The sequence below is a fragment of the Bubalus kerabau genome, chromosome 3 (genome assembly GCF_029407905.1).
Source record: "Bubalus kerabau isolate K-KA32 ecotype Philippines breed swamp buffalo chromosome 3, PCC_UOA_SB_1v2, whole genome shotgun sequence".
Taxonomy (NCBI): Eukaryota; Metazoa; Chordata; class Mammalia; order Artiodactyla; family Bovidae; genus Bubalus; species Bubalus kerabau.
The window spans coordinates 39859197-39887122 of NC_073626.1; the positions used below are offsets into that span (position 1 = coordinate 39859197).

The 27926-nt window shown below is 39.5% G+C and overlaps 1 protein-coding gene across 16 annotated transcripts in view; it reads left to right on the forward strand.

Moving 5' to 3' along the window:
- The window catches only part of BTBD9 (BTB domain containing 9), a 410213-nt gene that overhangs the window by 242276 nt on the left and 140011 nt on the right, over nt 1-27926 (forward strand). For all 16 annotated transcript variants that reach the window (XM_055571501.1, XM_055571498.1, XM_055571500.1 and 13 more), the window contains one exon: nt 15727-15836. In XM_055571501.1, coding sequence (XP_055427476.1) covers nt 15727-15836 — 110 coding nt within the window. The remainder of the gene's footprint in view (nt 1-15726; nt 15837-27926) is intronic.

The following is a 27926-nucleotide window of genomic DNA, read 5'->3' on the forward strand; positions in this document are numbered from 1 at the left end:
AAACCAGCACAGTCCTGGGCAAACAGAGATGGTTGGGCATTCTGTGTGCTTAACTTTCCTTATCTTCACAAAAGGTTCACAGTCAGTTGGAAATTATTTCCTATTACCTTTAAATCCTAACTCACTGAATGAAAACAGACCAAACCTTGAGAATTTTCTTGAACTCCCTGGAATAAGCAGTAAAATTGAATGGCGCCTTGTTGAAAGCTTTCTGCCTGTTACACCTGCATCTTGTGCTCCAGTTGTCTGGTTTAGAACTCTTGGCTGCCCCACTCCCCACGCCTGTGAGGTATTTCTTTGTTCTTCCGCCCCTTCTTCTTTTGCTTCTGCTGCAATAACTGCAAGGATTAAAGAGGATGTACAGTATGTACTTTCTCTTACTTTGGCACTTGTGTCCCACGGCTCTGCTTCGATTCAGCTGGCTGGGCTGGGACTTTAGGGAGCCTCCCGGCGACCCACAGCTGAATCTATCAGGTCCCCTGCAGCAGCTGTTATCTGAACCAACTGGATCCTGAGACAGCAGCAGAGGAAGGGTGCAGCACGAATGTGCAGGAAGAGCACCAGACAAGCCTATCTCTGCTCCAGAGAGTCTTAATCACCCCATCTGCATGTGGAGCATGGTGATTGTTCTGGAGAGAGTGGGAAGGGAGGAGATGGTGTTTTTCCACAGTTATTAAGATAAACAGAGCAGCCAATACTGTCTGTGCAGCTGTTTCAGCGTGAGGATGAACGGAATTATTTTATTTTTACTCAGTGGGAGTTAATACCCCCCTCTTTCTTTTTGAGAGAAGGAGACTATGGCTAACACAATAACTCACTGATTTGAATCTTTCTGCAGAATGGTGATAATTTATGTGACTGTCTGGACATATCCCTGTTTGGACATTTAATTAGTGAAAAACCAGTTCAGAAGATAAAATAGCTAAATAATCTGAGGCAACCATTTGAAGATGTGGTAGAAGGAATAGGACAAGGAAGGGGAGGGGATGGAGGAGCAGCTACAAGGTGACAATGTTATTTCAAGACAAGAAAGAATAAGAATAAAGAGTTGTAGCCCTCAGGCTGAAGACAGGGAAGGAGATGAGGAAGAATGGTTATTCTCTCTTGTGTTATTGTCCTAAGTACCAGACCGATTTAAAGGTTTACCCTTGTGGCCATAGCAGGTTGGAAGACCCAAGGTCTCAGACTCAGTGAGTAAGTCCAGCAAAGATCCGTGATTGAAACCTCTATCCTTATAGGAATAATTACAGGCATGGACACACTTTGGTGAAAAATATTATACTTAAGCTTTCAGATAATGATGGCAGAATGAACACACATTGATTCTCACATCCTTCAGAACAAGACTCTACTAGAATGAGAGTAAAGAAAATTTTTAAAATATTAATCTACAAGGATAAAAAAAAATGGGACGAGGAGATTAAAAACATGGAAGAAGCTGTAAAGCAGATGAATGATTGGTTAATGATTTAACAGGCTCAAGAAAACTGAGTCCAGGGCTTCCCTGGTGGCTCAGTAAAGAGTCTGCCTGCCAGTGTAGGAGTCAGGGGTTTTGATCTCCAGACTGGGAAGAGTCCACGTGCCGTGGAGCAGCTAAGCCTATGAGCCACAACTATTGAGCCTGTGCTCTGGAGCCAGGGAGCCACAACTGCTGAAGCCTCAGCATCCAGAGCCCATGGTCTGCAACAAGAGAAGCCACTGAACCGAGAAGCCCGTGCACCGCAACTGGCGAGTAGCCCCCACTCACCACAACTGGAGAAAACCCTGCAGAGCCATAAATAAATAATGTCAATTAAAAAAGAAAACTGAATCCTAAACTACTAAAGCCTCAGAGGCTTAGAAATTAGGGGCACCAGGCACTTTTGAAGCTATGATGAAGGAGGTAGGTAGGAAGGAGAATTCGTTAACTGTGTGCTTATGGGACAATTAAGAGCTCTGGCGTCTCTTCCCCACTTCATTCAACTTTGACTGCTTCTCTCCCACTCTGATAGAAAACTGGAAGATTTGTTTCTTCTCTTTTTTCCAATTCTGTTAAGATAAAACTGACATATAACATTGTGTAGGCTAAAGGTGATGATACATAGCATGCTGATTTAAAAAAACTTTTTATTTTACACTGTAGTATAGTTGATTAGGGCTTCCCTGGTGACTTAGTGGTAAAGAATCCGCCTGCCAAGCAAGAGACGCAGGTTCAATCCCTGGGTTGGAAAGATCCCCTTGAGAAGGAAATGGGCCACCCACTCCAGTATTCTTGCCCGGGAAATCCCAGGGATGGGGGAGCCTGATGGGGCTACAGTCCATGGGGTTGCAAAGGGCTGGACATGACTTAGTGGCTAAACAACAACAACATAGTTGGCTAACAATGTTGTGTTGGTTTCAGGTACACAGCAAAGCAATTCAGTTATACACATACATGGTATCTATTCTTCTTCAAGTTCTTTTCCCATTTAGGTCATAACATGGTGATTTGACATAGATATGTTGTGAAAGGATTACCATATGTTTATTTAACATTTCCATCACCTCAGAGAAGTATCTTTTTTTTTTTTTTTTAATGGTGAGAACACTTAAGATCTAGTCTATAAGCAACTTTCAAGTATATAATACAGTTGTTAGCTGTAGTCTCCATGCTGTATATTAGATCCCCAGAACTTAAAACTGGAAGTTTGTACCAGTTGACCAACATCTCCCCTTTTCTCTCATTTCCCACCCCTTGGCAACTATCATTCTAATCTATTTTTAAATAAGTTGAGATCATATAGTATTGTCTTTCTCTTTCTGACTTTGGAAATTTTTTCTTTCATGAAGATAAACAGAAGGTCTCTAAACTGGGAAACCGTACACAAGTGAGAAGGATCATACTGTCGGAGGCTGAGGCGCTCTGAGGCTGACTCCACCTCTCAGTGATAACCTCCCCCGCCACACACACAGACAAGTATGTTTTCCTTTTTCATCACTCTGAAACTCTGGTAGCCAAGCCCATATCTTCCATGCATACGATTAGAAACATCTTTCTAGAATAATGATCAGTCCAAGAGAGAAGAACTAAAGAATCTGAAAGTGAAAATGAGGTTTTACTGACTGTTGACCCATTCAGGCAACTAACTATATCTTCAGAATTTCCTTTTTATGTCTGGGTTCCTTTCTGACAACCTCCTTGACAACCAGACATTCGAGGAAACTAATAAGAAACATGAAGACTAAAACAAATAGGAAAAGCACTATACAGGGAAATGAAAACGTTTAAAAAATTATTGCTATCTTCAGAGAGATTAGAGTAAATCTAGCAATCTTAGGCCAAGAAGCCATAAAAAAGGAGCATTTGAAAAATATGAAATACATTTGGAAATTTAAAATATTAAAGCAGAAATGGAAAGCTTGGTAGAGTGCACAAATGATAAAGCTGAGGAACTCTCCCATAAAGTAGAACAAAATTACAAAGAAAAAAAATGATAAAGACAACCACCATGTCCTGCTCGCCTTCTGCCGCACACAGCGGGGTGTTGCTCCAGGACCTTGCTTCAGACACCTCCTGCCCTACTTTAAATGATTTAAAACCCTCCTGTGGTCACCCCCTCATGCTTCACAGAGAGCAGAGCTAGTGCACGTGGTCAATTCTAAGAAAGGCTGCATTCAACAAGAGCACCAAGGGGACCAGTTCTTAGTGACTCCACGTCTGCTGAACTCAATGACTGCAGGACTCAAACTGTATAGAGAGCACCTGGGATACTGCTTGGCCTCCCATCCACCTGGAGACAATGACAATACAAATAACTCCAGGAGGATTTTTCAGAAAGGATGGGTGAAGAAGCCTCTTTGAGCAGGAAGATCTTTGGTTCCCCACCCATCATAGCACGTTGATAACTGCCGACCCCATCACTACCAGTGTTAACCGTGCCTGCTCTGAAATATTGACTGACTTCTTGATACAACCTGATTCTTACTATGTGAATTGCTATTCCTTTAATTTGACCTGGGGTGGCTCAGATGGTAAAGTGTCTGCCTGCAATATGGGAGACCTGGGTTCAATCCCTGGGTCAGGAAGATCCCCTGGAGAAGGAAATGGCAACCCACTCCAGTACTCTTGCCTGGAAAATTCCATGGACGGAGGAGCCTGGTAGGCTACAGTCATAGGGTCTCAAAAAATCAGACATGACTGAGCAATTTCCCTTTCACGTTTTACTAATTTGACCCGAATGTTTTTCAGACCAGTAAAAGCACCCTTTTTCAATACATTGCACTCTTTCCCCTAATTCCTGGGTTTTGGCACCAATAAGAATATGTTACTTGGTGGGATAAGCAACTCAGTTGATTAATGCACTAAAGTCCTCTAAATTTCAGTTTCAACAATAAAATGGAGATATTAATTCCTGCCCTCCAAGTTAGGAATTTATATATAGTTTGTGTATGAAGGGGAGTTATTGATGTAGAATATAAGTTTTGAGTGTCCAAAAATTGATTCACAATTTTTAAAAGTTATATTCCAATTATAGTTATTATAAAACACTGGCTATATTCCCTGTGTTGTACAATATATCCTTGTAGCTTATTTATTTTATACATAGTTTGTACCACTTAATTCCCTACCTCTATCTTGCCCCTCGCTCCCTCTCTCTTCCCGCTGGTAACTACTAGTTTGTTCTCGATATTGTGAATCTGTTTCTGTTTCTTTAGATTGACTAGTTTATTGTTGCTTTTTAGATTCTACATGTAAGTGATATCATACAGTATTTGTCTTCCTCTGACTTCACTCAGCATAGTACCCTCCAACTCCATCCATGTTGTCACAAATGGGAAATTTACATTCTTTTTTGTGACTAAGTAGTATTCCATTTTATGGATATGTGTCTGTATATGTATCATGTTTTCTTTATTCACTCATCTGTTGATGGACACTTAGGTTGCTTCTGTGTCTTGGCAATTTTACAATTGCGTAAGTGATGGTTCTGTGAACATTGGGGTGCATGTATCTTTTCAAATTAGTGTTTTCACTTTTTTCAGATATATACCCAGGAGTGAAATGTTTACATTAGAACAAAAGGTAGACTTATATGGAGTTTAAAAAATGATAAAAAAAAAGATAAACAGAGGAAGTATAAAAGTACAGGTAAAGATAAGGAGGTCCAATATTCAAAACTAGGAGTTTCATAAAGAGAGATTTTAAAAAATTCAGGGGAAAAAGTCAATAATTTAACAATATTTACTGAAACTGAAGTACATGGATTTCCAGATTGTGAAGGCCTTCTGAGTACCCGACCCAGTTGAAGATGATAGACCCATACTAAGGCATCATGAAATTTCATCGTGTTAGGGAAGCAGAGAATATCTACAAGTTTTTTTTTTTTTTTTGGCTGAGCTATTTCAATCCTAAAAGATGATGCTGTGAAAGTGCTGCACTCAGTATGCCAGCAAATTTGGAAAACTCAGCAGTGGCCACAGGACTGGAAAAGGCCAGTTTTCATTCCAATCCCAAAGAAAGGCAATGCCAAAGAATGTTCAAACTACTGCACAGTTGCACTCATCTCACATGCTAGCAAAGTAATGCTCAAAATTCTCCAAGCCAGTCTTCAACAGTGTGTGAACTGTGAACTTCCAGATGTACAAGCTGGATTTAGAAAAGGCAGAGGAACCAGAGATCAACTTGGCAACATCCTCTGGATCTTTGAAAAAGCACGAGAGTTCCAGAAAAACATCTACTTCTGCTTTATTGGACTACACCAAAGCCTTTGACTGTGTGAATCACAACTAACTATGGAAAATTCTTAAAGGGATGGGAATACCAGGCCACCTGACCTGCCTCTTGAGAAATCTGTATGCAGGTCAAAAAACAACAGAACTGGACATAGAACAACAGACTGGTTCCAAATTGGGAAAGGAGTATGTCAAGGCTCTATATTGTTACCCTGCTTATTTAACTTATATGCAGAATACATCATGAGAAACACTGGGCTGGAAGAAGCACAAGCTGGAATCAAGATTGCCAGGAGAAATATCAATGACCTCAGATATGCAGATGACACCATCCTTATGGCAGAAAGCAAAGAAGAACTAAAGAGCCTCTTGATGAAAGTGAAAGAGGAGAGTGAAAAAGTTGGCTTGAAGCTCAACATTCAGAAAACGAAGATCATGGCATCTGGTCCCATCACTTCATGCTTTATTCTGGGGGGGCTCCAAAATCACTGCAGATGGTGACTGCAGCCATTAAACTAAAAGACATTTGCTCTTTGGAAGAAAAGCTCTGACCAACCTAGACAGCATATTAAAAAGCAGAGACATTACTCTGCCAACAAAGGTCTGTCTAGTCAAAGCTATGGTTTTTCCAGTAGTCATGTATGGATGTGAGAGTTGGACTATAAAGAAAGCTGAGAGCAAAATTGATCCTTTTGAACTGTGGTGTTGGAGAAGACTCTTGGTGTTGGAGAAGTCCCTTGGACTGCAAGGAGATCCAACCCGTCCATCCTAAAGGAAATCAGTCCTGAATATTCATTGGAAGGACTGAAGCTGAAACTGCAATACTTTGGCCACCTGATGCGAAGAACTGAATCATTTGAAAAGACCCTGATGCTGGGAACGGTTGAAGGCAGGAGGAGAAGGAAACGACAGAGGATGAGATGGTTGGATGACATCACCAACTCGATGGACATGAGTTTGAGTAAGCTCTGGGAGTTGGTGATTGACAGGGAAGCCGGGCATGCTGCAGTCCATGGGATCGCAGAGTTGGACACAACTGAGTGACTGAACTGAACTGATGGGTAAAAATTTCTTTTAAAAATTGAAAAGAAACAGTTAAGCCAGTTTTGTTTTATTTTAATGAGAATTCCAAACACCACAGCAGTAGCAGTGACTTTAGTCATATAATAGAATCCTCTTGTCTGTTAAAAAATAAATCCTCTCTTACAAAGTGCACTTTTACCTTACGTGCATTTCACTCCTAAGTTTTTCTTTCCTTGAACTTCTGAGCCAAGTGTAAAGATTGACATTTTCTTTCTGATCATGGACTTAACACTAATGCTGTACCAGTAAAGTCTAGGTCATGAATGGTTGAACTCTTAAGAAGCTTTGGGGAGGGAGAAAAAAAAATCCTTGCCAAACTACTCCACTTCCCAACCTGCTTGCTAATCCAGTAGAAGTATGGTTTGGGACAGGCTTCAAAACTTCATCAGTGGATAGGACTCCTAACACAAAAGGCATGATGAGTACAGGGAAATGTCTTTTAACATGACTGGGCAAATCATTAGCTTTGAGGGTGTCCCATGTCTGCCCAGCCCCTGTGACAAGCTGCAGGCTCTGCAGTTCACCAGTAGCACCACTTGGAGCATCTTGCTCTTTTGTTTTCTGTTTTGCTTGTGTTAAAGTTCTAACACGTTGCAGATTTTAACAACAAAAATCTCTTAGTGCTGCAATTAGTATTCTTTCATGCTATTTGGAAGCTGGAGTGTACAGGCTTCTACAGTGTAATCAACCATACACTTCTGGCTTTAACAAACCCTGAGACAACATAACACACCAGTTTTGGTGCCCAGGACAAGGGTGCTTCTCTGTCTCCTATTATTCGCTTTTCCTGTGCTGTTGGTGTGAGTGGTCTTTTCAAGTTTTCTGTAATATTATTTTTGTTTACTTTGACTGCTCTGCTTCTGATTGTTAGCTTTGTATGTGGTTATACTGATACCTGGATTATGTAAATCTGTGGATCTTTTTTTTTTTTTTTTTTTTCCTTTCCCTGATTGATTCTCCAGGTAAAGGTCCAGAATTTCCCAAAGGGCAAAGGAGGGTCCCTGAAATTTTCTGTGAGCATCGAAGCAGTGTGGGAATAGTAGGTGGCAAGTGTGTGGCTTTTCTGGGTTGAGCTTGTTTTCTCCAAATACATTTCAGTTAGTTCTCTGTTAGCACCTGTTATTGCCTGGAACACAGGTTTCTTTGCATAGCTCCTAAAGAATACAGAGGCTTTGATGCATGTGTGTTCTGTTGAGCTTTGAAACCTCCAGCCTGACCGTGTAAGTGTGTAGGGTATGAGTTTTCCGTGAATGGAAATAATGCATGCAAGGCCTAGCATATGGGATGAGTTCTGAAGCTGGCAACTTTTGCTCTAATTCCATTGCTGGTTTCTCAGGGGTCTGGAGTGAAGATCTGTGCCTTCCTTACTCCCTGTGCTCTCTTTAATTATTCTCTTGACTTGGGGCTCAGTTTTTACTTCCATCATTCTGACCGTCTTAGGCAATTCCTGTCTTATTTCTTAGTATGTCAGATGTTTACATTCTTAGAAGGATTCTTAGATTTTTCCTCTGGGAAAAGTAAATTCTTTCTCTTTCTGTTTGCCTCTCATCCTTCTGTATTTAATCTTCTACTCTAAAAGGAAAAAAAGAACAGGTTCCTCCAGCCCTTCAAATTATAAGTTACAGTAAGTGGCATATCCCCACCGTAGTCTTAGGTTTAAAAAAGAGAAACTTCCCTTACCCATCATGATCCTAAAGCAGGCTTGCTACAGGTCATAGCCACCAAATGAGTTCTTGCAGATTCATAGGGAAACTAACAAATTTAATTTTCTTCTACTTTTTCTCTAGTGCACAATTCCATTAGACTCATTTGTCTACATTCGTGGAAATGCACAGCCTACTGGATAAACTGAAAAAGATAATGCAGCCATTTTAAAGATAAAACTGGTGAAATTCTCTCTCCTGCTCCCAGCATCTTGGTCTAAGGGAAAAGTTTAATGAAAAAATGCAAATATTGAACTTTTGGTAATTCGGTTCTATTTCTTAAAATATGCTTTGTATTGGTTTCAAATGTTTCATTGAGTAGTAAAATTGGTTAGCAGTATTCCCATATGAGAATTTGTTCACAGTGGCACATAGCAGAGACAGAGAAGGGATTGGTTTATGCATATTCACGATCTTTCTCTCCCCTTGCCCTCCCTCCGCTTGCTCCTCCCTTCACCCCTCTTTTCTCTTTCTCCCTTCTTTCTTCCCTCCATACCTCTCTCTCTCATCCACTTTTTGTTTTATGTCTTTCACTTGCCATCTTGTCTTTCTGTAATCCCTTGAAAATTTGCAGAGCTAATTCTCTGGGGGGAAAAAAGCAATAAAAAGAAAACTAAGCCATGAAATAAGGAAGGCATTTCTTCCCATGGAATTCAAATCAGTTCCTCTTTCTAGTTCCTAAGAAATCTACTTAATTAGATGTTTGCCTATATCCTGCTAAATATGTACAATACACTCATTTACAGTATATCCATGTTCTCAGGCAGAGCTAGTCACGCCTTCCCTTTTGACTCTTCTTTTATTCCTGGATGGAAAGGTTTTTGTTAATATAACTGTTTATCCTTCCAGTTTAGCAAGTTTGTCTATGAAGTTGTATGCTCAATATCAATAGATCACTTACCAACCAGTGGCTAATTATTTGATTTTTTAAATTTGTTGTCTGTCTCCTGACCTGAAATGTAAATTCCATGGGGAATAGATTTTACCTGTAGTATCCAATCCCATATCCCAGCACCCAGCAGGAGTAGCTGACGCATGCTCGGTTAATATTGATATTTGTTGGCTAAGACAGTGGTTGTGTGTGTGGGTTGCGGGGAAGGGATTATTTCTCTTTTAGCTATGTTTGTTTTGTTTGCAGGGAGGACTTTCAGAGTTCATGCTGCTAAATTAGCTATTTTAAGATTAGGCTACCATGTGTGAATAGGTCAGCAGCTCTTATGTCTTTCTACTTACCATTGCTACCAATATGGAGCCTGAGACTGGGAGAAATTAAGGAACTTGCCTCCGATTTTATATCTAATGCATTGTGAAGCTAGTGACCTACTAGCAAGTAGGTCATTCTTTCCGCTTAATCCTGTCAAAAATCATACAGTTTGATGGGTCTTAGTCTTACCTTCTAAACTGCACTATGAACTTCTCCCGATGAAGGCTTATGTCCTGTCTTTCTGGTCCATTTCAAACAGTGTTTAGCAGAATTTCTTGTATCTAGTAAGTGTTTGTTAAATCTTGATCAATAGCAGATTTACCCAGTATACCTACAGGAGCTATTAACTGGTAAATGTGCAAGTAGAAACGAATTAAGCAAATTTACATATTATATCATTTTCATATGATTTATGTAAATAAATATTATAGTTCTTTTGTGATATTAATTTCAAGTATGTTTTCACAGATTGAAGGCATTATGGCAGGTTTTAGGTTCTACATATGCAGAGATGGGGGAAAAAGCCTACTGTTCAAAGTGCACATTTCCCACAAATAAAAAACAATGCTTAAATATTTATCTCTGATGTTGAAATGACTTTCTGTTTTGGGTTACACTGGGTTATGATGTGTTAGTAGTTATTTACCAGTCTTATCCGCTCTGCATGCTTGATTCTATAAAGCATCAATTTTCTCTGGAAACAAAATGACTTCTTGTTTTGTTTGCCCTTCAGGTTGAGGAGTGGAGTTGCTAGAACATAACTGCTCCCTCTGCAGGGCTAATGGTCAGACAGTTTCAGGGCTGTTCTCCAAGACAGTAGCCTCTGCTTAGGCTAACTCTGCAGAGTGCTTAACCTTTCAATAAGTCTTCCTCTCTCATATAAGCAAATGCTGCTGGGACCCTTTGCTGAAGTCAGTGGAGGAGAATCTATAGCTCCACAGATCAGCCAGAGGGCAGGTTTTCTAACAGTAGCAAATCTGTTCTGTTGCAACATGCTTTTCCTGAAGCTTTTTGTCATTCTGGCAGTAAACTGTTTTCCACTTGCTGCCTTAGCAACAAGACCTGAAGTCACTTTCCCCTCCAGTCTGGGTTTGATTAGAAGAGCATTAACACTGTACCTAGAACTAGAAGAAAATATCATCCTGGGGAAACCCACAGATGTTACCAGCTTCTTGGGCTGGAGAATTATTTATGTACATTCTTCATATCTCCTTGCAAGGAAAGGTCAAATGGGAAATTGTGGAAATGGTGAATTCCAAACCCACATGGTCCTGAGTCCCTAGAAAATGCTGTAGTTAAAGTTCTTGTCGTCTTTCTGGCCACAGCAAAGGACAGTCTTCTTCTGCAGAATTCTCCATGGGGACCTCAGAGGAAGAGCCAAAATGTTAGGGGTTCCTTCTTGTGTTGTTAGGGATCCCAGCCTTAGGCTACCTCTAGTTTTCTCCAGAGTCTTTGTTTAACCCAAGAATATAAAGTTCAATTTGAGAAGAAAGTTTTGTTTACAAGAGAATAAAATTCTGTTGGATTTTGGCTTTAGTTTATCCCTTGAGAGCTCATTTAAATATTTTTTGCTGAATTCAATCTTATCTTGTAGTAGAATCTGCTCAGTTCAGAAGTTAGGTGATCATATAACTAGAGGCAAAGGTTAAGGATTAACTGTAACCACAGCAGGCTAAAGACTAAAGAAGCAAAGACTCGAGGATTCCAACAGGTTTAAAGTGAGGGGTGCAAGTTGCTGCTTTGTGTATTCAGTTTGTTAAAGATGTGTTGTTTGTGGCTTAGAAATGAAATATCGTAGCATCCTGACAAGAAATGATGGAAAGAAGATTAAGAATAGGAGTTTGTAGTACCTCCCCAGAACAGGCAGGGAATACAATGAAATCTCCAAGGGAAAAATTTTCTAGGTCACAGTATTATGGTGTCTCTTTGTAAGAAGTGCTATTGTTCTTGGTAAATTAAAACCCCAAACTTCCAGAGTTTGCACAAAAAAAGAAACTCTTCTGTAGGCACAGGTAGCTGGACCAAATATGGGCAAAAGATTCTTCCCTTGTTTCTTTATGCAGAGCTTACTTAGGTCAAGAACATTTAAAATAGACTTTTCTAAAGACTAGGGGCTTAAAGCAGGAAGTGACATAGAGCCAGGTAATCTGCATTTGGAATGCAGATTCTCGCCATGGACCATAACACCTATACTGTGGGGCCCTAAAGGGACAACTAGTCCTGGCCTGTGCTCTTGAGGTCCATCTTTGGGCCTGGATGCACCACTTTAACACCTATAGTTAGGAATGCGCTCCTAGACACCCAAAAGTCTCTTAAGTCCAAAAGAAATTCTGCTTCCAAGGATCTACTCTTTGCATTTCTGTTTAATGATACTGTACTCTGCCACACCCTGCACTAGATACTTTAACTACTTATCTCATTTAAATATCATATAAGATTTATGTATTGATCCATTTTATAGAGAAGGAAACTGTGATTCAAAAGGTTTAAAGCTTTTTTTCCCATAGCAACACAGCTAAGTGATGGAGCTGGGCGACAAACCTGGTTCTGTTAGACACTAAAGCTAGTACTTCAAAACTCGAGTGCTTCTCAGTTTTAGAGTGCTATCCATGGGGGGTTTAGGTTTAATTTTGTCAAAGAAGAATCTCTTTTCACCCACAATATTATAGCTCCTAGAAACTTCTGCACTGAATCATCCTGTTTGGAACTGTTGAGGCCCCAGGCGTTGTGAGCAGGACTAGAAGACCGCTAACACAGGGAAGAGAGGAGACCATTGGAAACAGACTGTTGCACCAGAGCTCGTGTGGACGGCATTCATCTCCATCAGAAAGGGCCAATCTGTTGCATATCTGCCTTCCTCATCCCTGTTTAAGTTTTAATTATCTTCCAACTGTCTGAGCTGCTGTTGAGGACCTCAGAGAGAACAAAGGATAGCTGTCATATTTTTCAGCAGCTCTCCTTTCTGCACACTGATGAAGTCACTAGCTGCCACTGCCCTTATCATCACGTTAGATCAGAGTCTGAGTATGCATTGGAGAGATGATGTTGAAAGAAGAAAATTAAGCTTAAGTTTTACCTTTTACTCAAAATCTTTTGTGACAAAGAAAATGTAGGATCTACTTCTTCTTGTTAGGTGTCATGACCCAGAAGCAAGTTTTGTTTTTCAAAAAAAAAAGTAGAGAGGACTCTCTCTCTCCCATCCCCAGCCCTTGGGTTTTCAATAGCTTGGATAGTGGTTACTGCTGCCTGCAGGATGTTCCATTGTGAGCCTCACTAAGAAAATCTGCTTGTGATCGAGGATGGTACCTTGATGGTGCTTCCTCCTTCTCCCTCTGGACATTGCTCCTGGATCAGGGCATGCTTTCCCCTGAGCTGGACAGGGCCCCTGAGTTCTTAATGGAGAGCTCCAGGATGCCCTACCAGTCACTGAAGTTGGGGGATTAGTTAAAGCCTGTTTTCTATTTCTAGTCGAGATCTTCAGTGAAGGACAGAGTCCTTGGCTAAACAATTCTTTGCTGGAGAAAAGGAGCATGGCTTCTTTGCTGTGACTTTGTTACCATTTTTTAATGTGTATTTGAGTAAGGACTTTATGCCACTTTTGTAAATTAGGCTATAATTTTATGGAGACTTAGAGAGTATTGTAGAACTAGAATAATTAAACTTGTTAGGACCATTACATATAACAGGCTAATCAAGAAGTGTGATGTACAGTGGTGAATTGCTAATTTGACCTCAGGATTATGCAGCAGAGATAACATTATCTTCATTTATACAGAACATTTTTTTAATCTGGAGGCATCTCTCAATGCTTTTGCAATCATATATATTATCTTATTAGTTATCACAAATACTATCATTAAGGCTGTAAAATATATTCCAATACAGTTTTTTGTTTTCAGTTTCCTATAATCAGGGGATGAGAGAGGGGAAAGTTCTTTAATTTCTCCCATTCCTGATATTTACACCAGGGTAAAATTTGGGAAATGACTGTTACCTAAACTTGGAGGCTGGTTCCGTATAATGTTTTAAAAAGAAAGAGAGGGAGGGAATGTTAGTGCATCCCCTTAGGTCAGCCTGAACTGTTAATCTTAAGAACTGCCACTGGGGGAAGGCCCTATTAGTCCCTCCCTTGCTCCTCTATCTCCTCAGTATTAGGAAAGCTATCTCTCCTTTGAAAGATTTGACCTAGAGAACAGGAAAATGATCTGATCAAATTCCACCAAACCACATTCCCTCCAAGGTTGCAAATAGCAGCACTCACTGTCACGACCATGTGCGGTTGAAAATGCTATGCTTGTTGAGTTCCTGTGGGTTTAAGGAAATGGATAAAATTAGATTCAGGCCAAGGTGCCAGGCTTAACACACCCCTTCCATTCCAGAAAGCCCAGAGAGATTGTTACTGCCAGCAGTAAAGAACAACACAATCTGTTCTACTCAGACCGTTGAGGACTTATTTTAAGTGAACCCCATCCACCTACCCAAACCCAGTAAAGTCAACACCTTCTGTCTGCCCTGAAGGCTGGAGAGAACAGATCATAGCCAACCTCCTGCTTACCCAGAGGGCGATGGTGAGCACAGCAGTTGCCCTGACTCTCCACACAGGAAGAATGGTGTCTCCCTGCAGCGGGGATGGGAACACAGAGCAGCCAGTCCAGGAGAGGGCATTACTATTGGTTATGAAGATGAGCGATCAGCTCATGTCAAGGAGCAGATGGCTAAATGAGGTGCACAGGGATTGCGGTGAGATTCAGGCTTGAAGAAACAGGAGGGAAAATAGCTCATGATACAGAACCCCCAAATATAGCCTCTAAAATGTGAATTTTTTTTAAATTGCCATTTACATTATGCAGTTAACTTGGAGGGATGAGAAATGTAAGGAAATTACCAAATTAGTGAACAGCGATTAACTCAGAAGTAAAATTACATCATCTAAATGGAAGGTTGTTTTACACAGCGGAGGGAAGATATTACTAAAACCTTGCCCAGTCTGTCATCTGCTAATTGAAATCTGTTCGTTTAATACGCTTAATACGCTGCATCCTTCAGAGCACATAGTTCATAATTTGGGAGAGCGTTATCAGTTCATCTGTTATTTTTTGCCTTGCTCTTCTTTAGAATTCTAGGATGTGTGTAGCACTATACGTTCCCCGTGGAATTGAGTGACACTCAGAAGAGTCCGTTTGTCTGTTCATTAACCTGTGAACTGTCAGGTCCCTTTGGAGAATGAAAGGGGAAAGTTGCTCCAAGATTAATGCTTGTTTGTCAGAGGTGAAGCCTCCAGGGAGATCCAGAGGGTGAATAGGCTGAGATGCTCGAGACCTGCCCCATGAAACTCTGCACTGTGTGCAGATGCCAGCTCCCTGCGGCCAAGAGGGAGGCTGCAGAGCAGGCTGGCTCACCTCTGCACATCACTTCCTCTGGCCAGGAGAAGGCATCCTAGCAGTCAAGTTGGGGACTGGCGTAAGAATATAGGGTTCACATCCTAATGAAAATTTAGGAGCAACATTAAAATACAAGAAACTGTGAGTGGTTTTCAGTAGTTTCTGTGGATTTTTTTTTTTAACTGTAAATGAGAAAGCAGTATTGATTTCATGCATTTCATCCAATGGGTGAAACCTTTCATTGAGTTGGAAAGAATTTGATTTTGTGTGTGTTTGTGCACCTGTGCGCAGACACATTCCTAACCACGAGGTAAGGATAGAAGCTGTTGTTCTCCAGTGTCAGTGTCTCATGGATGTATAATTGTACTGACATTTGGGAGTTGAGCTGAACAGCCCCTGGTTTGATTTTCTAGGTAAACCATATCTAAGTTCTACTTCATTCTCTGGAAAGTGGTACCTCCCTAATTTTGCTGTAATTTTTCTAGACTCAGTTGGAGCTAACCCCAAGGAGCAGGTACAGGGTCTGAAGCCTATTCAGAGTCTCTTTCAGTCTGTGCTCTGGTAGACTGTATGTTTACGTAGTGTATCTTTTTCTGTTATCCTTGGATTTGTTATGATGGAAGCTCATTTTCTTCAACAGATTTTCTCCTCTTTTTACCCCCAGGTATATTCGAATAGTTGGGACTCACAACACAGTGAATAAGATTTTTCACATTGTGGCTTTTGAATGTATGTTTACAAACAAAACCTTCACTCTGGAGAAGGGGCTGATAGGTAAGTGTTACAATTACATTTTTATGTATCACATAGTTATGTTATCTTCAAATATTTTGTTATTCCATTAACTCATCTTAATTCACCTGTTAATCAGCTTTGACTAAGAGCTCTGGTTAACCTGAATGCCTTCTGGCTGAGTGACATAGAAAGGGCTTATATTTTTAGAAGTAGTCAATACAATAATTCTAGTAAACTTAAAAGAGTGTAAATATTATACTAGTAGTTCAGAATTGGAAATGTTCTAGTGATTCATTCAGATTTGCTCCGTGGGGAATGGTTGTGATAGTCGGGCACAGCCTCCTGTACCAAGAGGCTCTTCTATATTTAATGGTGGGTAAGATCAGGGAGGAAGTCAGTATAATATTGATCCAATGCTCCTACTTTCCAAGGCTGTGCAGGTATTTTGGCCTTTGATTTGATATGAACGGTGTGCTCAGCTATGAGAATATCTCCTTTTCATAGACACAGCAGTCCATATTTGCCCTTCTTTGTCAAGTTCACCTCAAGAAAATGACTGCATGTAATTAAAATAAGACCAAAGTAACTAAATTACCATAATGAAGATTATCTTGTGACCAGTTCAGCCTGGCTAATCTTTTGAAAGGACATTTTAAATTTCATTTAGTTGTTTGGTTGTTTTCTGTTGTGCTTTGTTTTTGCTTTTGTTTTAGGTCATGTTTAGTCTGGCTGTCTCAGCCCTTAACATTATGATACCATGAGTGGCTTTTTCTATCTAGGCTGATTCTTCTTCTTTTATCCATGCCTACAGGTTTTTGCTCATTTCCTACCAAGATCATATTTTGTAACTAACTAGATCCTTGAATCTGCACCTTTACTGCAGCTTTCTTGGAAAAGGAGCTCTCTTATGTTCAAGTGAAGGGATAAGATACCCATGCCTTGGTATACCTAAAGTAGTTCTTTACCTTTACAAAGGGACTCATTTCTCATCTCCTCCCCAAGTCCTGTTCATGCTGGGACACAGAACATATTGACAATGTCCTAAAAACATGGTGAAAACTAGAATGAGAAAGATGAGGGTAGCTTAGAAATGTTTACTAATTCTATGAATGGTCAAAAGTCTAAATTTTCATAACACTTTTTGTTTCCTAAACATAATCCTTTAGGGAAATTTGAGAGAGTAATACTAATAAAGTAGCAAGAGTAGAAATTATTCCAACATATAGAGAAGTTTTAGAGCTCAACTAAAACAGTTTGGTTTTGACTTTGCAATGGGTGTAGTTTTTAGTATTAAATATAAATGTTGATATGGAATGGAATTTTTAAAAATTTTAATTGGAGGCTAATTACTTTACAATATTGTGGTGGTTTTTGCCTTACATTCACATGAATCAGCCATGGGTGTACGTGTGCTCCCCATCCTGCCTCCTTGTGACTTTGACACCATTTGAAAGTTAACAGTGGGCATTACCTGATGTTATCAAGGCTTTTAATTCTGTGAGGGGGCATAGAATTGTGATGATGGAGTGTTTTGGAAAGGCTATTCCTTTTTACTTGCTGCCCATGTTGTTTTCTAGACCAGACCTCACTGTGCCTGTGATTGTATAGTTAAGAGCATCCTTACTGAGAAGGATCTTTTAAGGAACCAAACCACCTTTGCAACCATAGGAGGTGTAGAGCATCTGGCTACTCACTTCAGCCTGGTACACTGAATTTTGAGCATGTTGTATAGAAGGCCCCTTTCCCTTCTTACTGGAGGAAGGACAGGTTTGTAGGCACTGTAATTATCGAAGAGACAAATCTATCTGGCATGAAAGGCCACTGCAGGAATGAAACTCAGAGTCAGTTGTAGTGAGGGATGCTGCTGTTGGTCTCTCTGTTTTGTCCAAACCGAGTTAGTCAGCATTATCAGAAGCCATAATAGTCTCAGACATGTCAAGGGATGAAAGAAGACTGTAGAGAGGCTACAAGTATTTCTGGTGTCTGGTCAGACACTTTTTTCAAGCCCTCTTCTAAGATGCTCACATTGACTGCCAAGAGCACTGCAGTCACTTGCCTGTCGTCCCTCCACCAAATAGGAGCAGTGGTGCAGGCAGGCAGGTTGGTGCGTGTGCTTGTCGGCAGATGGCCTGCAGTGGGGTCCCCGCTGGCTCTGCTTTTACTGTCTTCATGGCTCGAAGTTGCCCCCATGCTGGGCAGACAGGGAGCTGGTTTAAGTCATGAGAGCATGTAGGGTGATTTCATTATCCTTTTTCTGGCATGGCAGCTGTGCCAAATTTACAGGGGTGTTTGAAACAGCAATGGCCAGCTTTCCATGTTGGTGATCAGGTGCATTTTATCTGCACACAGGCCTCAGCCACAGCCATTCTACAGGGACCTCCAAGAAAGAAGTGGTCCTTTAGTGAGGCCAGAGTGTATGTCAGAATCACCTGGAATTATTTTTATTTTTTTTTTTAATTTTATTTTATTTTTAAACTTTACATAATTGTATTAGTTTTGCCAAATATCAAAATGATTCCACCACAGGTATACATGTGTTCCCCATCCCGAACCCTCCTCCCTCCTCCCTCCCCATACCATCCCTCTGGGTTGTCCCAGTGCACCAGCCCCAAGCATCCAGTATCGTGCATCGAACCTGGACTGGCAACTCGTTTCATACATGATATTTTACATGTTTCAATGCCATTCTCCCAAATCTTCCCACCCTCTCCCTCTCCCACAGAGTCCATAAGACTGTTCTATACATCAGTGTCTCTTTTGCTGTCTTGTACACAGGGTTATTGTTACCATCTTTCTAAATTCCGTATATATACGTTACTATACTATATTGGTGTTTTTCTTTCTGGCTTACTTCACTCTGTATAATAGGCTCCAGTTTCATCCACCTCATTAGAACTGATTCAAATGTATTCTTTTTAATGGCTGAGTAATACTCCATTGTGTATATGTACCACTGCTTTCTTATCCATTCATCTGCTGATGGACATCTAGGTTGCTTCCATGTCCTGGCTATTATAAACAGTGCTGCGATGAACATTGGGGTACACGTGTCTCTTTCCCTTCTGGTTTCCTCAGTGTGTATGCCCAGCAGTAGGATTGCTGGATCATAAGGCAGGTCTATTTCCAGTTTTTTAAGGAATTTCCACACTGTTCTCCATAGTGGCTGTACTAGTTTGCATTCCCACCAACAGTGTAAGAGGGTTCCCTTTTCTCCACACCCTCTCCAGCATTTATTACTTGTAGACTTTTGGATCGCAGCCATTCTGACTGGTGTGAAATGGTACCTCATAGTGGTTTTGATTTGCATTTCTCTGATAATGAGTGATGTTGAGCATCTTTTCATGTGTTTGTTAGCCATCTGTATGTCTTCTTTGGAGAAATGTCTATTTAGTTCTTTGGCCCATTTTTTGATTGGGTCATTTATTTTTCTGGAGTTGAGCTGTAGGAGTTGCTTGTATATTCTCGAGATTAGTTGTTTGTCAGTTGCTTCATTTGCTATTCTCTTCTCCCATTCTGAAGGCTGTCTTTTCACCTTGCTAATAGTTTCCTTTGATGTGCAGAAGCTTTTAAGGTTAATTAGGTCCCATTTGTTTATTTTTGCTTTTATTTCCAATATTCTGGGAGGTGAGTCATAGAGGATCCTGCTGCGATGTATGTCAGAGTGTTTTGCCTATGTTCTCCTCTAGGAGTTTTATAGTTTCTGGTCTTATGTTTAGATCTTTAATCCATTTTGAGTTTATTTTTGTGTATGGTGTTAGAAAGTGTTCTAGTTTCATTCTTTTACAAGTGGTTGACCAGATTTCCCAGCACCACTTGTTAAAGAGATTGTCTTTAATCCATTGTATATTCTTGCCTCCTTTGTCAAAGATAAGGTGTCCATATGTGCGTGGATTTATCTCTGGGCTTTCTATTTTGTTCCATTGATCTATATTTCTGTCTTTGTGCCAGTACCATACTGTCTTGATAACTGCGGCTTTGTAGTAGAGCCTGAAGTCAGGTAGGTTGATTCCTCCAGTTCCATTCTTCTTTCTCAAGATCACTTTGGCTATTTGAGGTTTTTTGTATTTCCATACAAATTGTGAAATTATTTGTTCTAGCTCTGTGAAGAATGCTGTTGGTAGCTTGATAGGGATTGCATTGAATCTATAAATTGCTTTGGGTAGTATACTCATTTTCACTATATTGATTCTTCCAATCCATGAACATGGTATATTTCTCCATCTATTAGTGTCCTCTTTGATTTCTTTCACCAGTGTTTTATAGTTTTCTATATATAGGTCTTTAGTTTCTTTAGGTAGATATATTCCTAAGTATTTTATTCTTTCCGTTGCAATGGTGAATGGAATTGTTTCTTTAATTTCTCTTTCTGTTTTCTCATTATTAGTGTATAGGAATGCAAGGGATTTCTGTGTGTTGATTTTATATCCTGCAGCTTTACTATAGTCATTGGTTAGTTCTAGTAGTTTTCTGGTGGAGTCTTTAGGGTTTTCTATGTAGAGGATCATGTCATCTGCAAATAGTGAGAGTTTTACTTCTTCTTTTCCAATTTGGATTCCTTTTATTTCTTTTTCTGCTCTGATTGCTGTGGCCAAGACTTCCAAAACTATGTTGAATAGTAATGGTGAAAGTGGGCACCCTTGTCTTGTTCCTGACTTTAGAGGAAATGCTTTCAATTTTTCACCATTGAGGATAATGTTTGCTGTGGGTTTGTCATATATAGCTTTTATTATGTTGAGGTATGTTCCTTCTATTCCTGCTTTCTGGAGAGTTTTGATCATAAATGGATGTTGAATTTTGTCAAAGGCTTTCTCTGCATCTATTGAGATAATCATATGGTTTTTATTTTTCAGTTTGTTAATGTGGTGTATTACATTGATTGATTTGCGGATATTGAAGAATCCTTGCATCCCTGGGATAAAGCCCACTTGGTCATGGTGTATGATCTTTTTAATGTGTTGTTGGATTCTGATTGCTAGAATTTTGTTAAGGATTTTTGCATCTATGTTCATCAGTGATATTGGCCTGTAGTTTTCTTTTTTTGTGGGATCTTTGTCAGGTTTTGGTATTAGGGTGATGGTGGCCTCATAGAATGAGTTTGGAAGTTTACCTTCCTCTGCAATTTTCTGGAAGAGTTTGAGCAGGATAGGTGTTAGCTCTTCTCTAAATTTTTGGTAGAATTCAGCTGTGAAGCCGTCTGGACCTGGGCTTTTGTTTGCTGGAAGATTTCTGATTACAGTTTCAATTTCCGTGCTTGTGATGGGTCTGTTAAGATTTTCTATTTCTTCCTGGTCGAGTTTTGGAAAGTTGTACTTTTCTAAGAATTTGTCCATTTCTTCCACGTTGTCCATTTTATTGGCATATAATTGTTGATAGTAGTCTCTTATGATCCTTTGTATTTCTGTGTTGTCTGTTGTGATCTCTCCATTTTCGTTTCGAATTTTATTGATTTGATTTTTCTCCCTTTGTTTCTGGATGAGTCTGGCTAATGGTTTGTCAATTTTATTTATCCTTCCAAAGAACCAGCTTTTGGTTTTGTTGATTTTTGCTATAGTCTCTTTTGTTTCTTTTGCATTGATTTCTGCTCTAATTTTTAAGATTTCTTTCCTTCTACTAACCCTGGGGTTCTTCATTTCTTCCTTTTCTAGTTGCTTTAGGTGTAAAGTTAGGTTATTTATTTGACTTTTTTCTTGTTTCTTGAGGTGTGCCTGTATTGCTATGAACTTTCCCCTTAGTACTGCTTTTACAGTGTCCCACAGGTTTTGGGTTGTTGTGCTTTCATTTTCATTCGTTTCTATGCAAATTTTGATTTCTTTTTTGATTTCTTCTGTGATTTGTTGGTTATTCAGCAGCGTGTTGTTCAGCCTCCGTATGTTGGAATTTTTAATAGTTTTTCTCCTGTAATTGAAATCTAATCTTACTGCATTGTGGTCAGAAAAGATGCTTGGAATGATTTCTATTTTTTTGAATTTACCAAGGCTAGCTTTATGGCCCAGGATGTGATCTATCCTGGAGAAGGTTCCATGTGCGCTTGAGGAAAAGGTGAAATTCATTGTTTTGGGATGAAATGTCCTATAGATATCAATTAGGTCTAACTGGTCTATTCTATTGTTTAAAGTTTGTGTTTCCTTGTTAATTTTCTGTTTAGTTGATCTATCCATAGGTGTGAGTGGGGTATTAAAGTCTCCCACTATTATTGTGTTATTGTTAATTTCTCCTTTCATACTTGTTAGCATTTGTCTTACATACTGCGGTGCTCCCGTGTTGGGTGCATATATATTTATAATTGTTATATCTTCTTCTTGGATTGATCCTTTGATCATTATGTAGTGACCTTCTTTATCTCTTTTCACAGCCTTTGTTTTAAAGTCTATTTTACCTGATATGAGTATTGCTACTCCTGCTTTCTTTTGGTCCCTATTTGCGTGGAAAATCTTTTTCCAGCCCTTCACTTTCAGTCTGTATGTGTCCCCTGTTTTGAGGTGGGTCTCTTGTAGACAACATATGTAGGGGTCTTGTTTTTGTATCCATTCAGCCAGTCTTTGTCTTTTGGTTGGGGCATTCAACCCATTTACGTTTAAGGTAATTACTGATAAGTATGATCCCATTGCCATTTACTTTATTGTTTTGGGTTCGAATTTATACACCGTTTTTGTATTTCTTGTCTAGAGAATATCCTTTAGTATTTGTTGGAGAGCTGGTTTGGTGGTGCAGAATTCTCTCAGCTTTTGCTTGTCTGAAAAGCTTTTGATTTCTCCTTCATACTTGAATGAGATCCTTGCTGGGTACAATAATCTGGGCTGTAGGTTATTTTCTTTCATCATTTTAAGTATGTCTTGCCATTCCCTCCTGGCTTGAAGAGTTTCTATTGAAAGATCAGCTGTTATCCTTATGGGAATTCCCTTGTGTGTTATTTGTTGTTTTTCCCTTGCTGCTTTTAATATTTGTTTTGCTTTTCTGGGTGCCTGATGTCCTCTGCCGGCATTCAGAAGTTGTTTTGTAGAATTTACTCGACGTTTAAATGCTCTTTTGATGAATTTGTGGGGGAGAAAGGGTTCTCCCTGTCCTACTCCTCCGCCATCTTGGCTCCTCCCCTGGAATTATTTTTAAATTGTAGTTGCCTACTGCTCCCTCTATCCTATGAGATATGCTGTTCTCCTTTGAGAACCACTGATCCAATGCCAGGTTTTCATAGGGGAAAATATAAAACTACAATAATGTCATCAGGAATAACTAGTGGTATCTAGGAGAAGGCAATGGCACCCCACTCTGGTACTCTTGCCTGGAAAATCCCATGGGCAAAGGAGCCTGGTGGGCTGCAGTCCATGGGGTCGCTAAGAGTGGGACATGACTGAGCGACTTCACTTTACTTTTCACTTTCATGCATTGGAGAAGGAAATGGCAACCCACTTCAGTGTTCTTGCCTGGAGAATCCCAGGGACAGGGGAGCCTGGTGGGCTGTCGTCTATGGGGTCGCACAGAGTCAGACACGACTGAAGTGACTTAGCAGTAGCAGCTGTACCCTTACATTTCGAGATTCAGAATTTCTATCATATTTCCTGGCCTTTGTTTCATAGTTCAGGCTACTCTCATTAGAGTAGTATTCTCCTGCTGCTGAGTGTGCTCAGTTGTGTCTGACTGTTTGTGACACCATGGACTGTAGCCCACCAGGCTCCTCTGTCCATGGACTTTTCCAGGAAAGAATACTGGAGTGGGTTGCCACTTCCTTCTCAAGGGGATTTTCCTGACCCAGGGATAGAACCCATGTCTCTTGTGTCTCCTGCACTGGCAGTCAGATTTCTTTACCAACTAGCACTACCTGGGAAGTCCAATATTCTCCTAAATTACTTTAAAAAATACTTGTGTCAGAGACATTGCTTTGTCAACAAAGGTCCGTCTAGTCAAGGCTATAGTTTTTCCAGTAGTCATGTATGGATGTGAGAGTTGGACCATAAAGAAAGCTGAGCGCAGAAGAATTGATGCTTTTGAACTGTGGTGTTGGAGAAGACTCTTGAGAGTCCCTTGGACTGCAAGGAGGTCCAACCAGTCCATTTAGGAGATCAGTCCTGGGTGTTCATTGGAAGGACTGATGTTGAAGCTGAAGCTCCAACGCTTTGGCCACCTGATGCAAAGAGCTGACTCATTTGAAAAGACCCTGATGCTGGGAAAGATTGAGGGCAGGAGGAGAAGGGGACAACAGAGGATGAGATGTTTGGATGGCATCACTGATTCAATGGACATGGGTTTAGGTGGACTCCAGGAGTTGGTGATGGACAGGGAGGCCTGGCGTATTGCGGTTCATGGGGTCGCAAAGAGTCGGACATGACTAAGCGACTGAACTGAACTGTGTCTTTTAAAATTAGATTTAATGTTACTATTTAAAATGTATAATGATGTTAGGAGAAACATGAATAAGAATAACCATACCAGCTTTGTAAGATTTTAGTCTTCCTTTTCCACCAAAGGGTTTTTTTTCCACATTTTTGTTGATAGCATGTCACTCTTCATACTGCTTCATTTGCACAGACTCTTGGGGAGGCTTTGGAACCCTGTGGGTTCATGCATCCATGGGAATGGGCCCACCTTAAGTGCACTGACCAGACCTGGGCATCAGACTCACAGCTCTTCTCCCACCTTATCTGCTGCTGCCACCACAGCCCTTTCTCATTTGGTGGCTGCTTCTGGGTAGTGCTGGGATGTATTCTTGCCTGGGAGAGTCTTGCCTCTTTGTTAGGAGGCATTTGTAGGAAACTTAACCTCTTACTGCTGGTGCATAGAGGAAAGTTAGAATAGATATGACTGCTATGAATAGATATGAGTACTATTTAAACATTAAGCCTCCCAAAGAATGTATTTGCTTGCCTTGGCACTCCACTTTGTGATATATCTGTGGCATATGCCAAATCCCTCTAGTTTTTCATAATACTTGCCAAAACTTCCTTTTCATTTAATCTTGTATTTAAATTCACTTCTTTGAATACCATCTTAGTTGTTCAAGTAGAGGGAATGATACACACCACTAAGGTTAAAGAATTACTGACTCATAGACAACCTGGTCTTATCTGTATGCTGCCTGCTTCCTCCCCAGAAGATTATTTTGAAGCCAATTCCAGACACTCTATCATCTTATCCATAAATACTTCAGTATACATCTCTAAAAGTAAAGCCTTCCTTTTTGTGGCCATAATCACAATATCATTAGAACACCCTGAAATTGAATCATTATTACTTCTGAGTATTAAATACCCAGTCAGTGTTCAGATGATCATAATTGAATCCAAGTCTGGAGTGAGTTTATGTGTTTTTATAGGTTGTTTAAATCAGAATTCAATTAAGGTCCATACTGTCAACAGGTAGCTCTTTTGACTCATAAATCTCTTTAAATCTGTAGCTTTCCTTACACATGTCTATCCCTGTCTTTTTCTTTTAGTTTTCCTCTCTTTCTAATTATAATGTGTTTGTTGAAGAAACTAACTTTTGTCCTGCAGAGTTTTAAACAGCCTGGGTTTTGATGATTAGATCCCCATAGTAATAAATCCTCTGTTGTATTTCTTGTGTTTAATAGTTCGATAGAGGCTAAATCTGATTCAGGATTTTTTTTGTATTGTTTTCTGTTTGTTTGTTTATAAAATGCTCTATAGATGGTGGTATATGTCTATCAAGAAGCAGAGAGAAATCTTTGGTTGCCTCTCTCTCTTGGATAGTCACATCCACTCATGGTTATTAATATTTCCTAGATTCATTCTTTCATAATTTGGATGTATAAAATGATTCTATTCTAATCCTATCATTCCTCCTCTAGAAAAATTTTCCTGAACACTCATTTGATAATCCTAAAATGCAGTTTGCCTAGGAAAAGTAGGATAAATGTCATATTCTTTCTTCTTTTTTACCACTTTTCAAATTAAAAAGGTAGTTACCTAGCATCCTCCAAAGGTAACCAGTAAGATTTGTTTCTGGGGGTTTTGAGGGGGAGGAGGGAGGAAGGAGAATATTTATCATTTTGAATTTATGAGATTAAACAAATTGGACATCTTTTAATCCCTTGGGTTATTTTTTATTGATATTCAGATTGTCCGCTTTAACTTCTTCATATTGGCTGTTGAGTCTTTCTAACATGATCTCAGTAGTCCGCAGTAGTTCCTTGATTTCTGTCATGACACAATGTACCAGCTTCATCTTGTACATTTATTGTCTCTGATCTGGAATCAGCCATTTCTTCAGGATGCCCTGGTTCTGTGAAATGGGAAATGACATTTGGAAACCTCAGCCTAATCAATTCCTGTTGGGTTGGTCACTATTCCTAGGCTTTTTCAGTAGACAGAAGTAGGAAATGAATACACATATGTTTATTTATTTATCATATATTCAACAGGTAAATAGTATCAAGAGTGCATGCTGATATTTCTAATTAAAATTCTGTACACAAAGCAAGCTCTGGGAGTTGGTGATAAGCAGGGAGGCCTGGAATACTGCAGTCCATGGGTCACAAAGAGTCGGACACAACTGAGCAACTGAACTGAACTTAACTGACACAAAGTTTTGTTTAACCTTTTGATCTTTCATCTCCTTTTTTCCATACTGAAAATCTTGGCCACTAGTGATAAAGCACAATATAATTTATTTGCTTTGTCTTCAGTACATACAAAATAATTGCAGAATTACATTATAATACTACCTTAAACCACATGATTTCTGAAAATAGTTCAAGATTTTTGCAGTAACCTTTTGGGCCCTTAAGGTATATCCCACGAGAGATGTACAGTAAAATTATTGTGTTTTGTTTTGTTTTGTTTTTTAATTTTAAAATTATTGTGTTTTAAAGACACTTAGATTTTATTTTATTTTTAAACTTTACATAATTGTATTAGTTTTGCCAAATATCAAAATGAATCCGCCACAGGCATACATGTGTTCCCCTTTTAAAAAAATAAATAAATAAATAAATAAATAAAGTTAGAATAGTTCGTTGGATGGTCATATAGCTATTTCAGTGTACATATAGATTCATTTGTTCCATTTTGCTTTCAGTATTCAGTGATTGCCTTGAAATTTTTTTGTTTTATAATTGTGTGAAATATATACATAGTTCTAAAATCAAATATACAAAGCTGTTGTGTGTATTTAGAGAAATTCAGTTTCTATTTCTGTCCCCTCTACTCCTGTAGGTAATCTCCTTTCCCCCTTTTTCTGGGGTTATCCTTTTTGGGGGAAAAAAAGGAAAATAAGTAAATATATATGTAACTTGTATTTTGTATCCTCCCCCGCATTCTTAAATAATTGATAGCATACTATATTCTATATATACTTTATTTTTTTACCTTGCCTTTTTTGTACTTAATGCTTTTCTAGAGCTAGCTGTATAGAAAGATACTATTTATTTCTTTTTAATAGCAGCATGGTCAAAGGGTAAATGCATGTATTTCTTTGTTAGATATTGCCAAATTCACCTCCATAGGGTGTATAACATTTTAAAATTCTCATCGGCAATATATGATAATGTCTTTCCCTCACAGCCTGCCAGTGGAGCATATTGTCAGACTTCTGGACTTTTGCCAGTTCGATAGGTGAGAAATGGTATCCCAGTACAGTTTTAACTACATTTCTCTTGCAAGAGAAATTGAGCATCTTTTTATATTTTTAGGGCCGTTTGCGTATTTTTCTTTTTAAATAGCTCTTCTCTTCTTATAAGTCTTACAGATGAATGGGGAATATGCTTTTTAGTAAAACTTGAGAGAATAGTAAGTACTTAACACTGATACTAGAGTGTGGTGTTTAGCATTGCATGAGTCTGGTTTCCCTTCTTAAGGTTTCCTGGTTCTCCTGGAAAGCATAAGCTCTCTAAGTCCCTTTCCTTCGCGCTACCTGTGCTTAAGAGATGGTAACCAGAACATAGAGCTGTAGGCTCAAAATTCAAGTCTTTTTTTTTTTTTTTTTTTTAACCCTTTCAGGGAGTAAAAAAAAGCTTCCGTTACCAACTTTAGGCCATTAAGTGGTATCTTTGTGTCTACCAGCATGGGTTCAAAAGACTGGTGGCTTTTTTGTTCGACTTCTTGTTAGTAATTGAGGTGGGACAGCCAAACCAGGCAGCACAAGCGCAGGGTGTCTGTGTTGCTGGAGCTCTGGGAACGC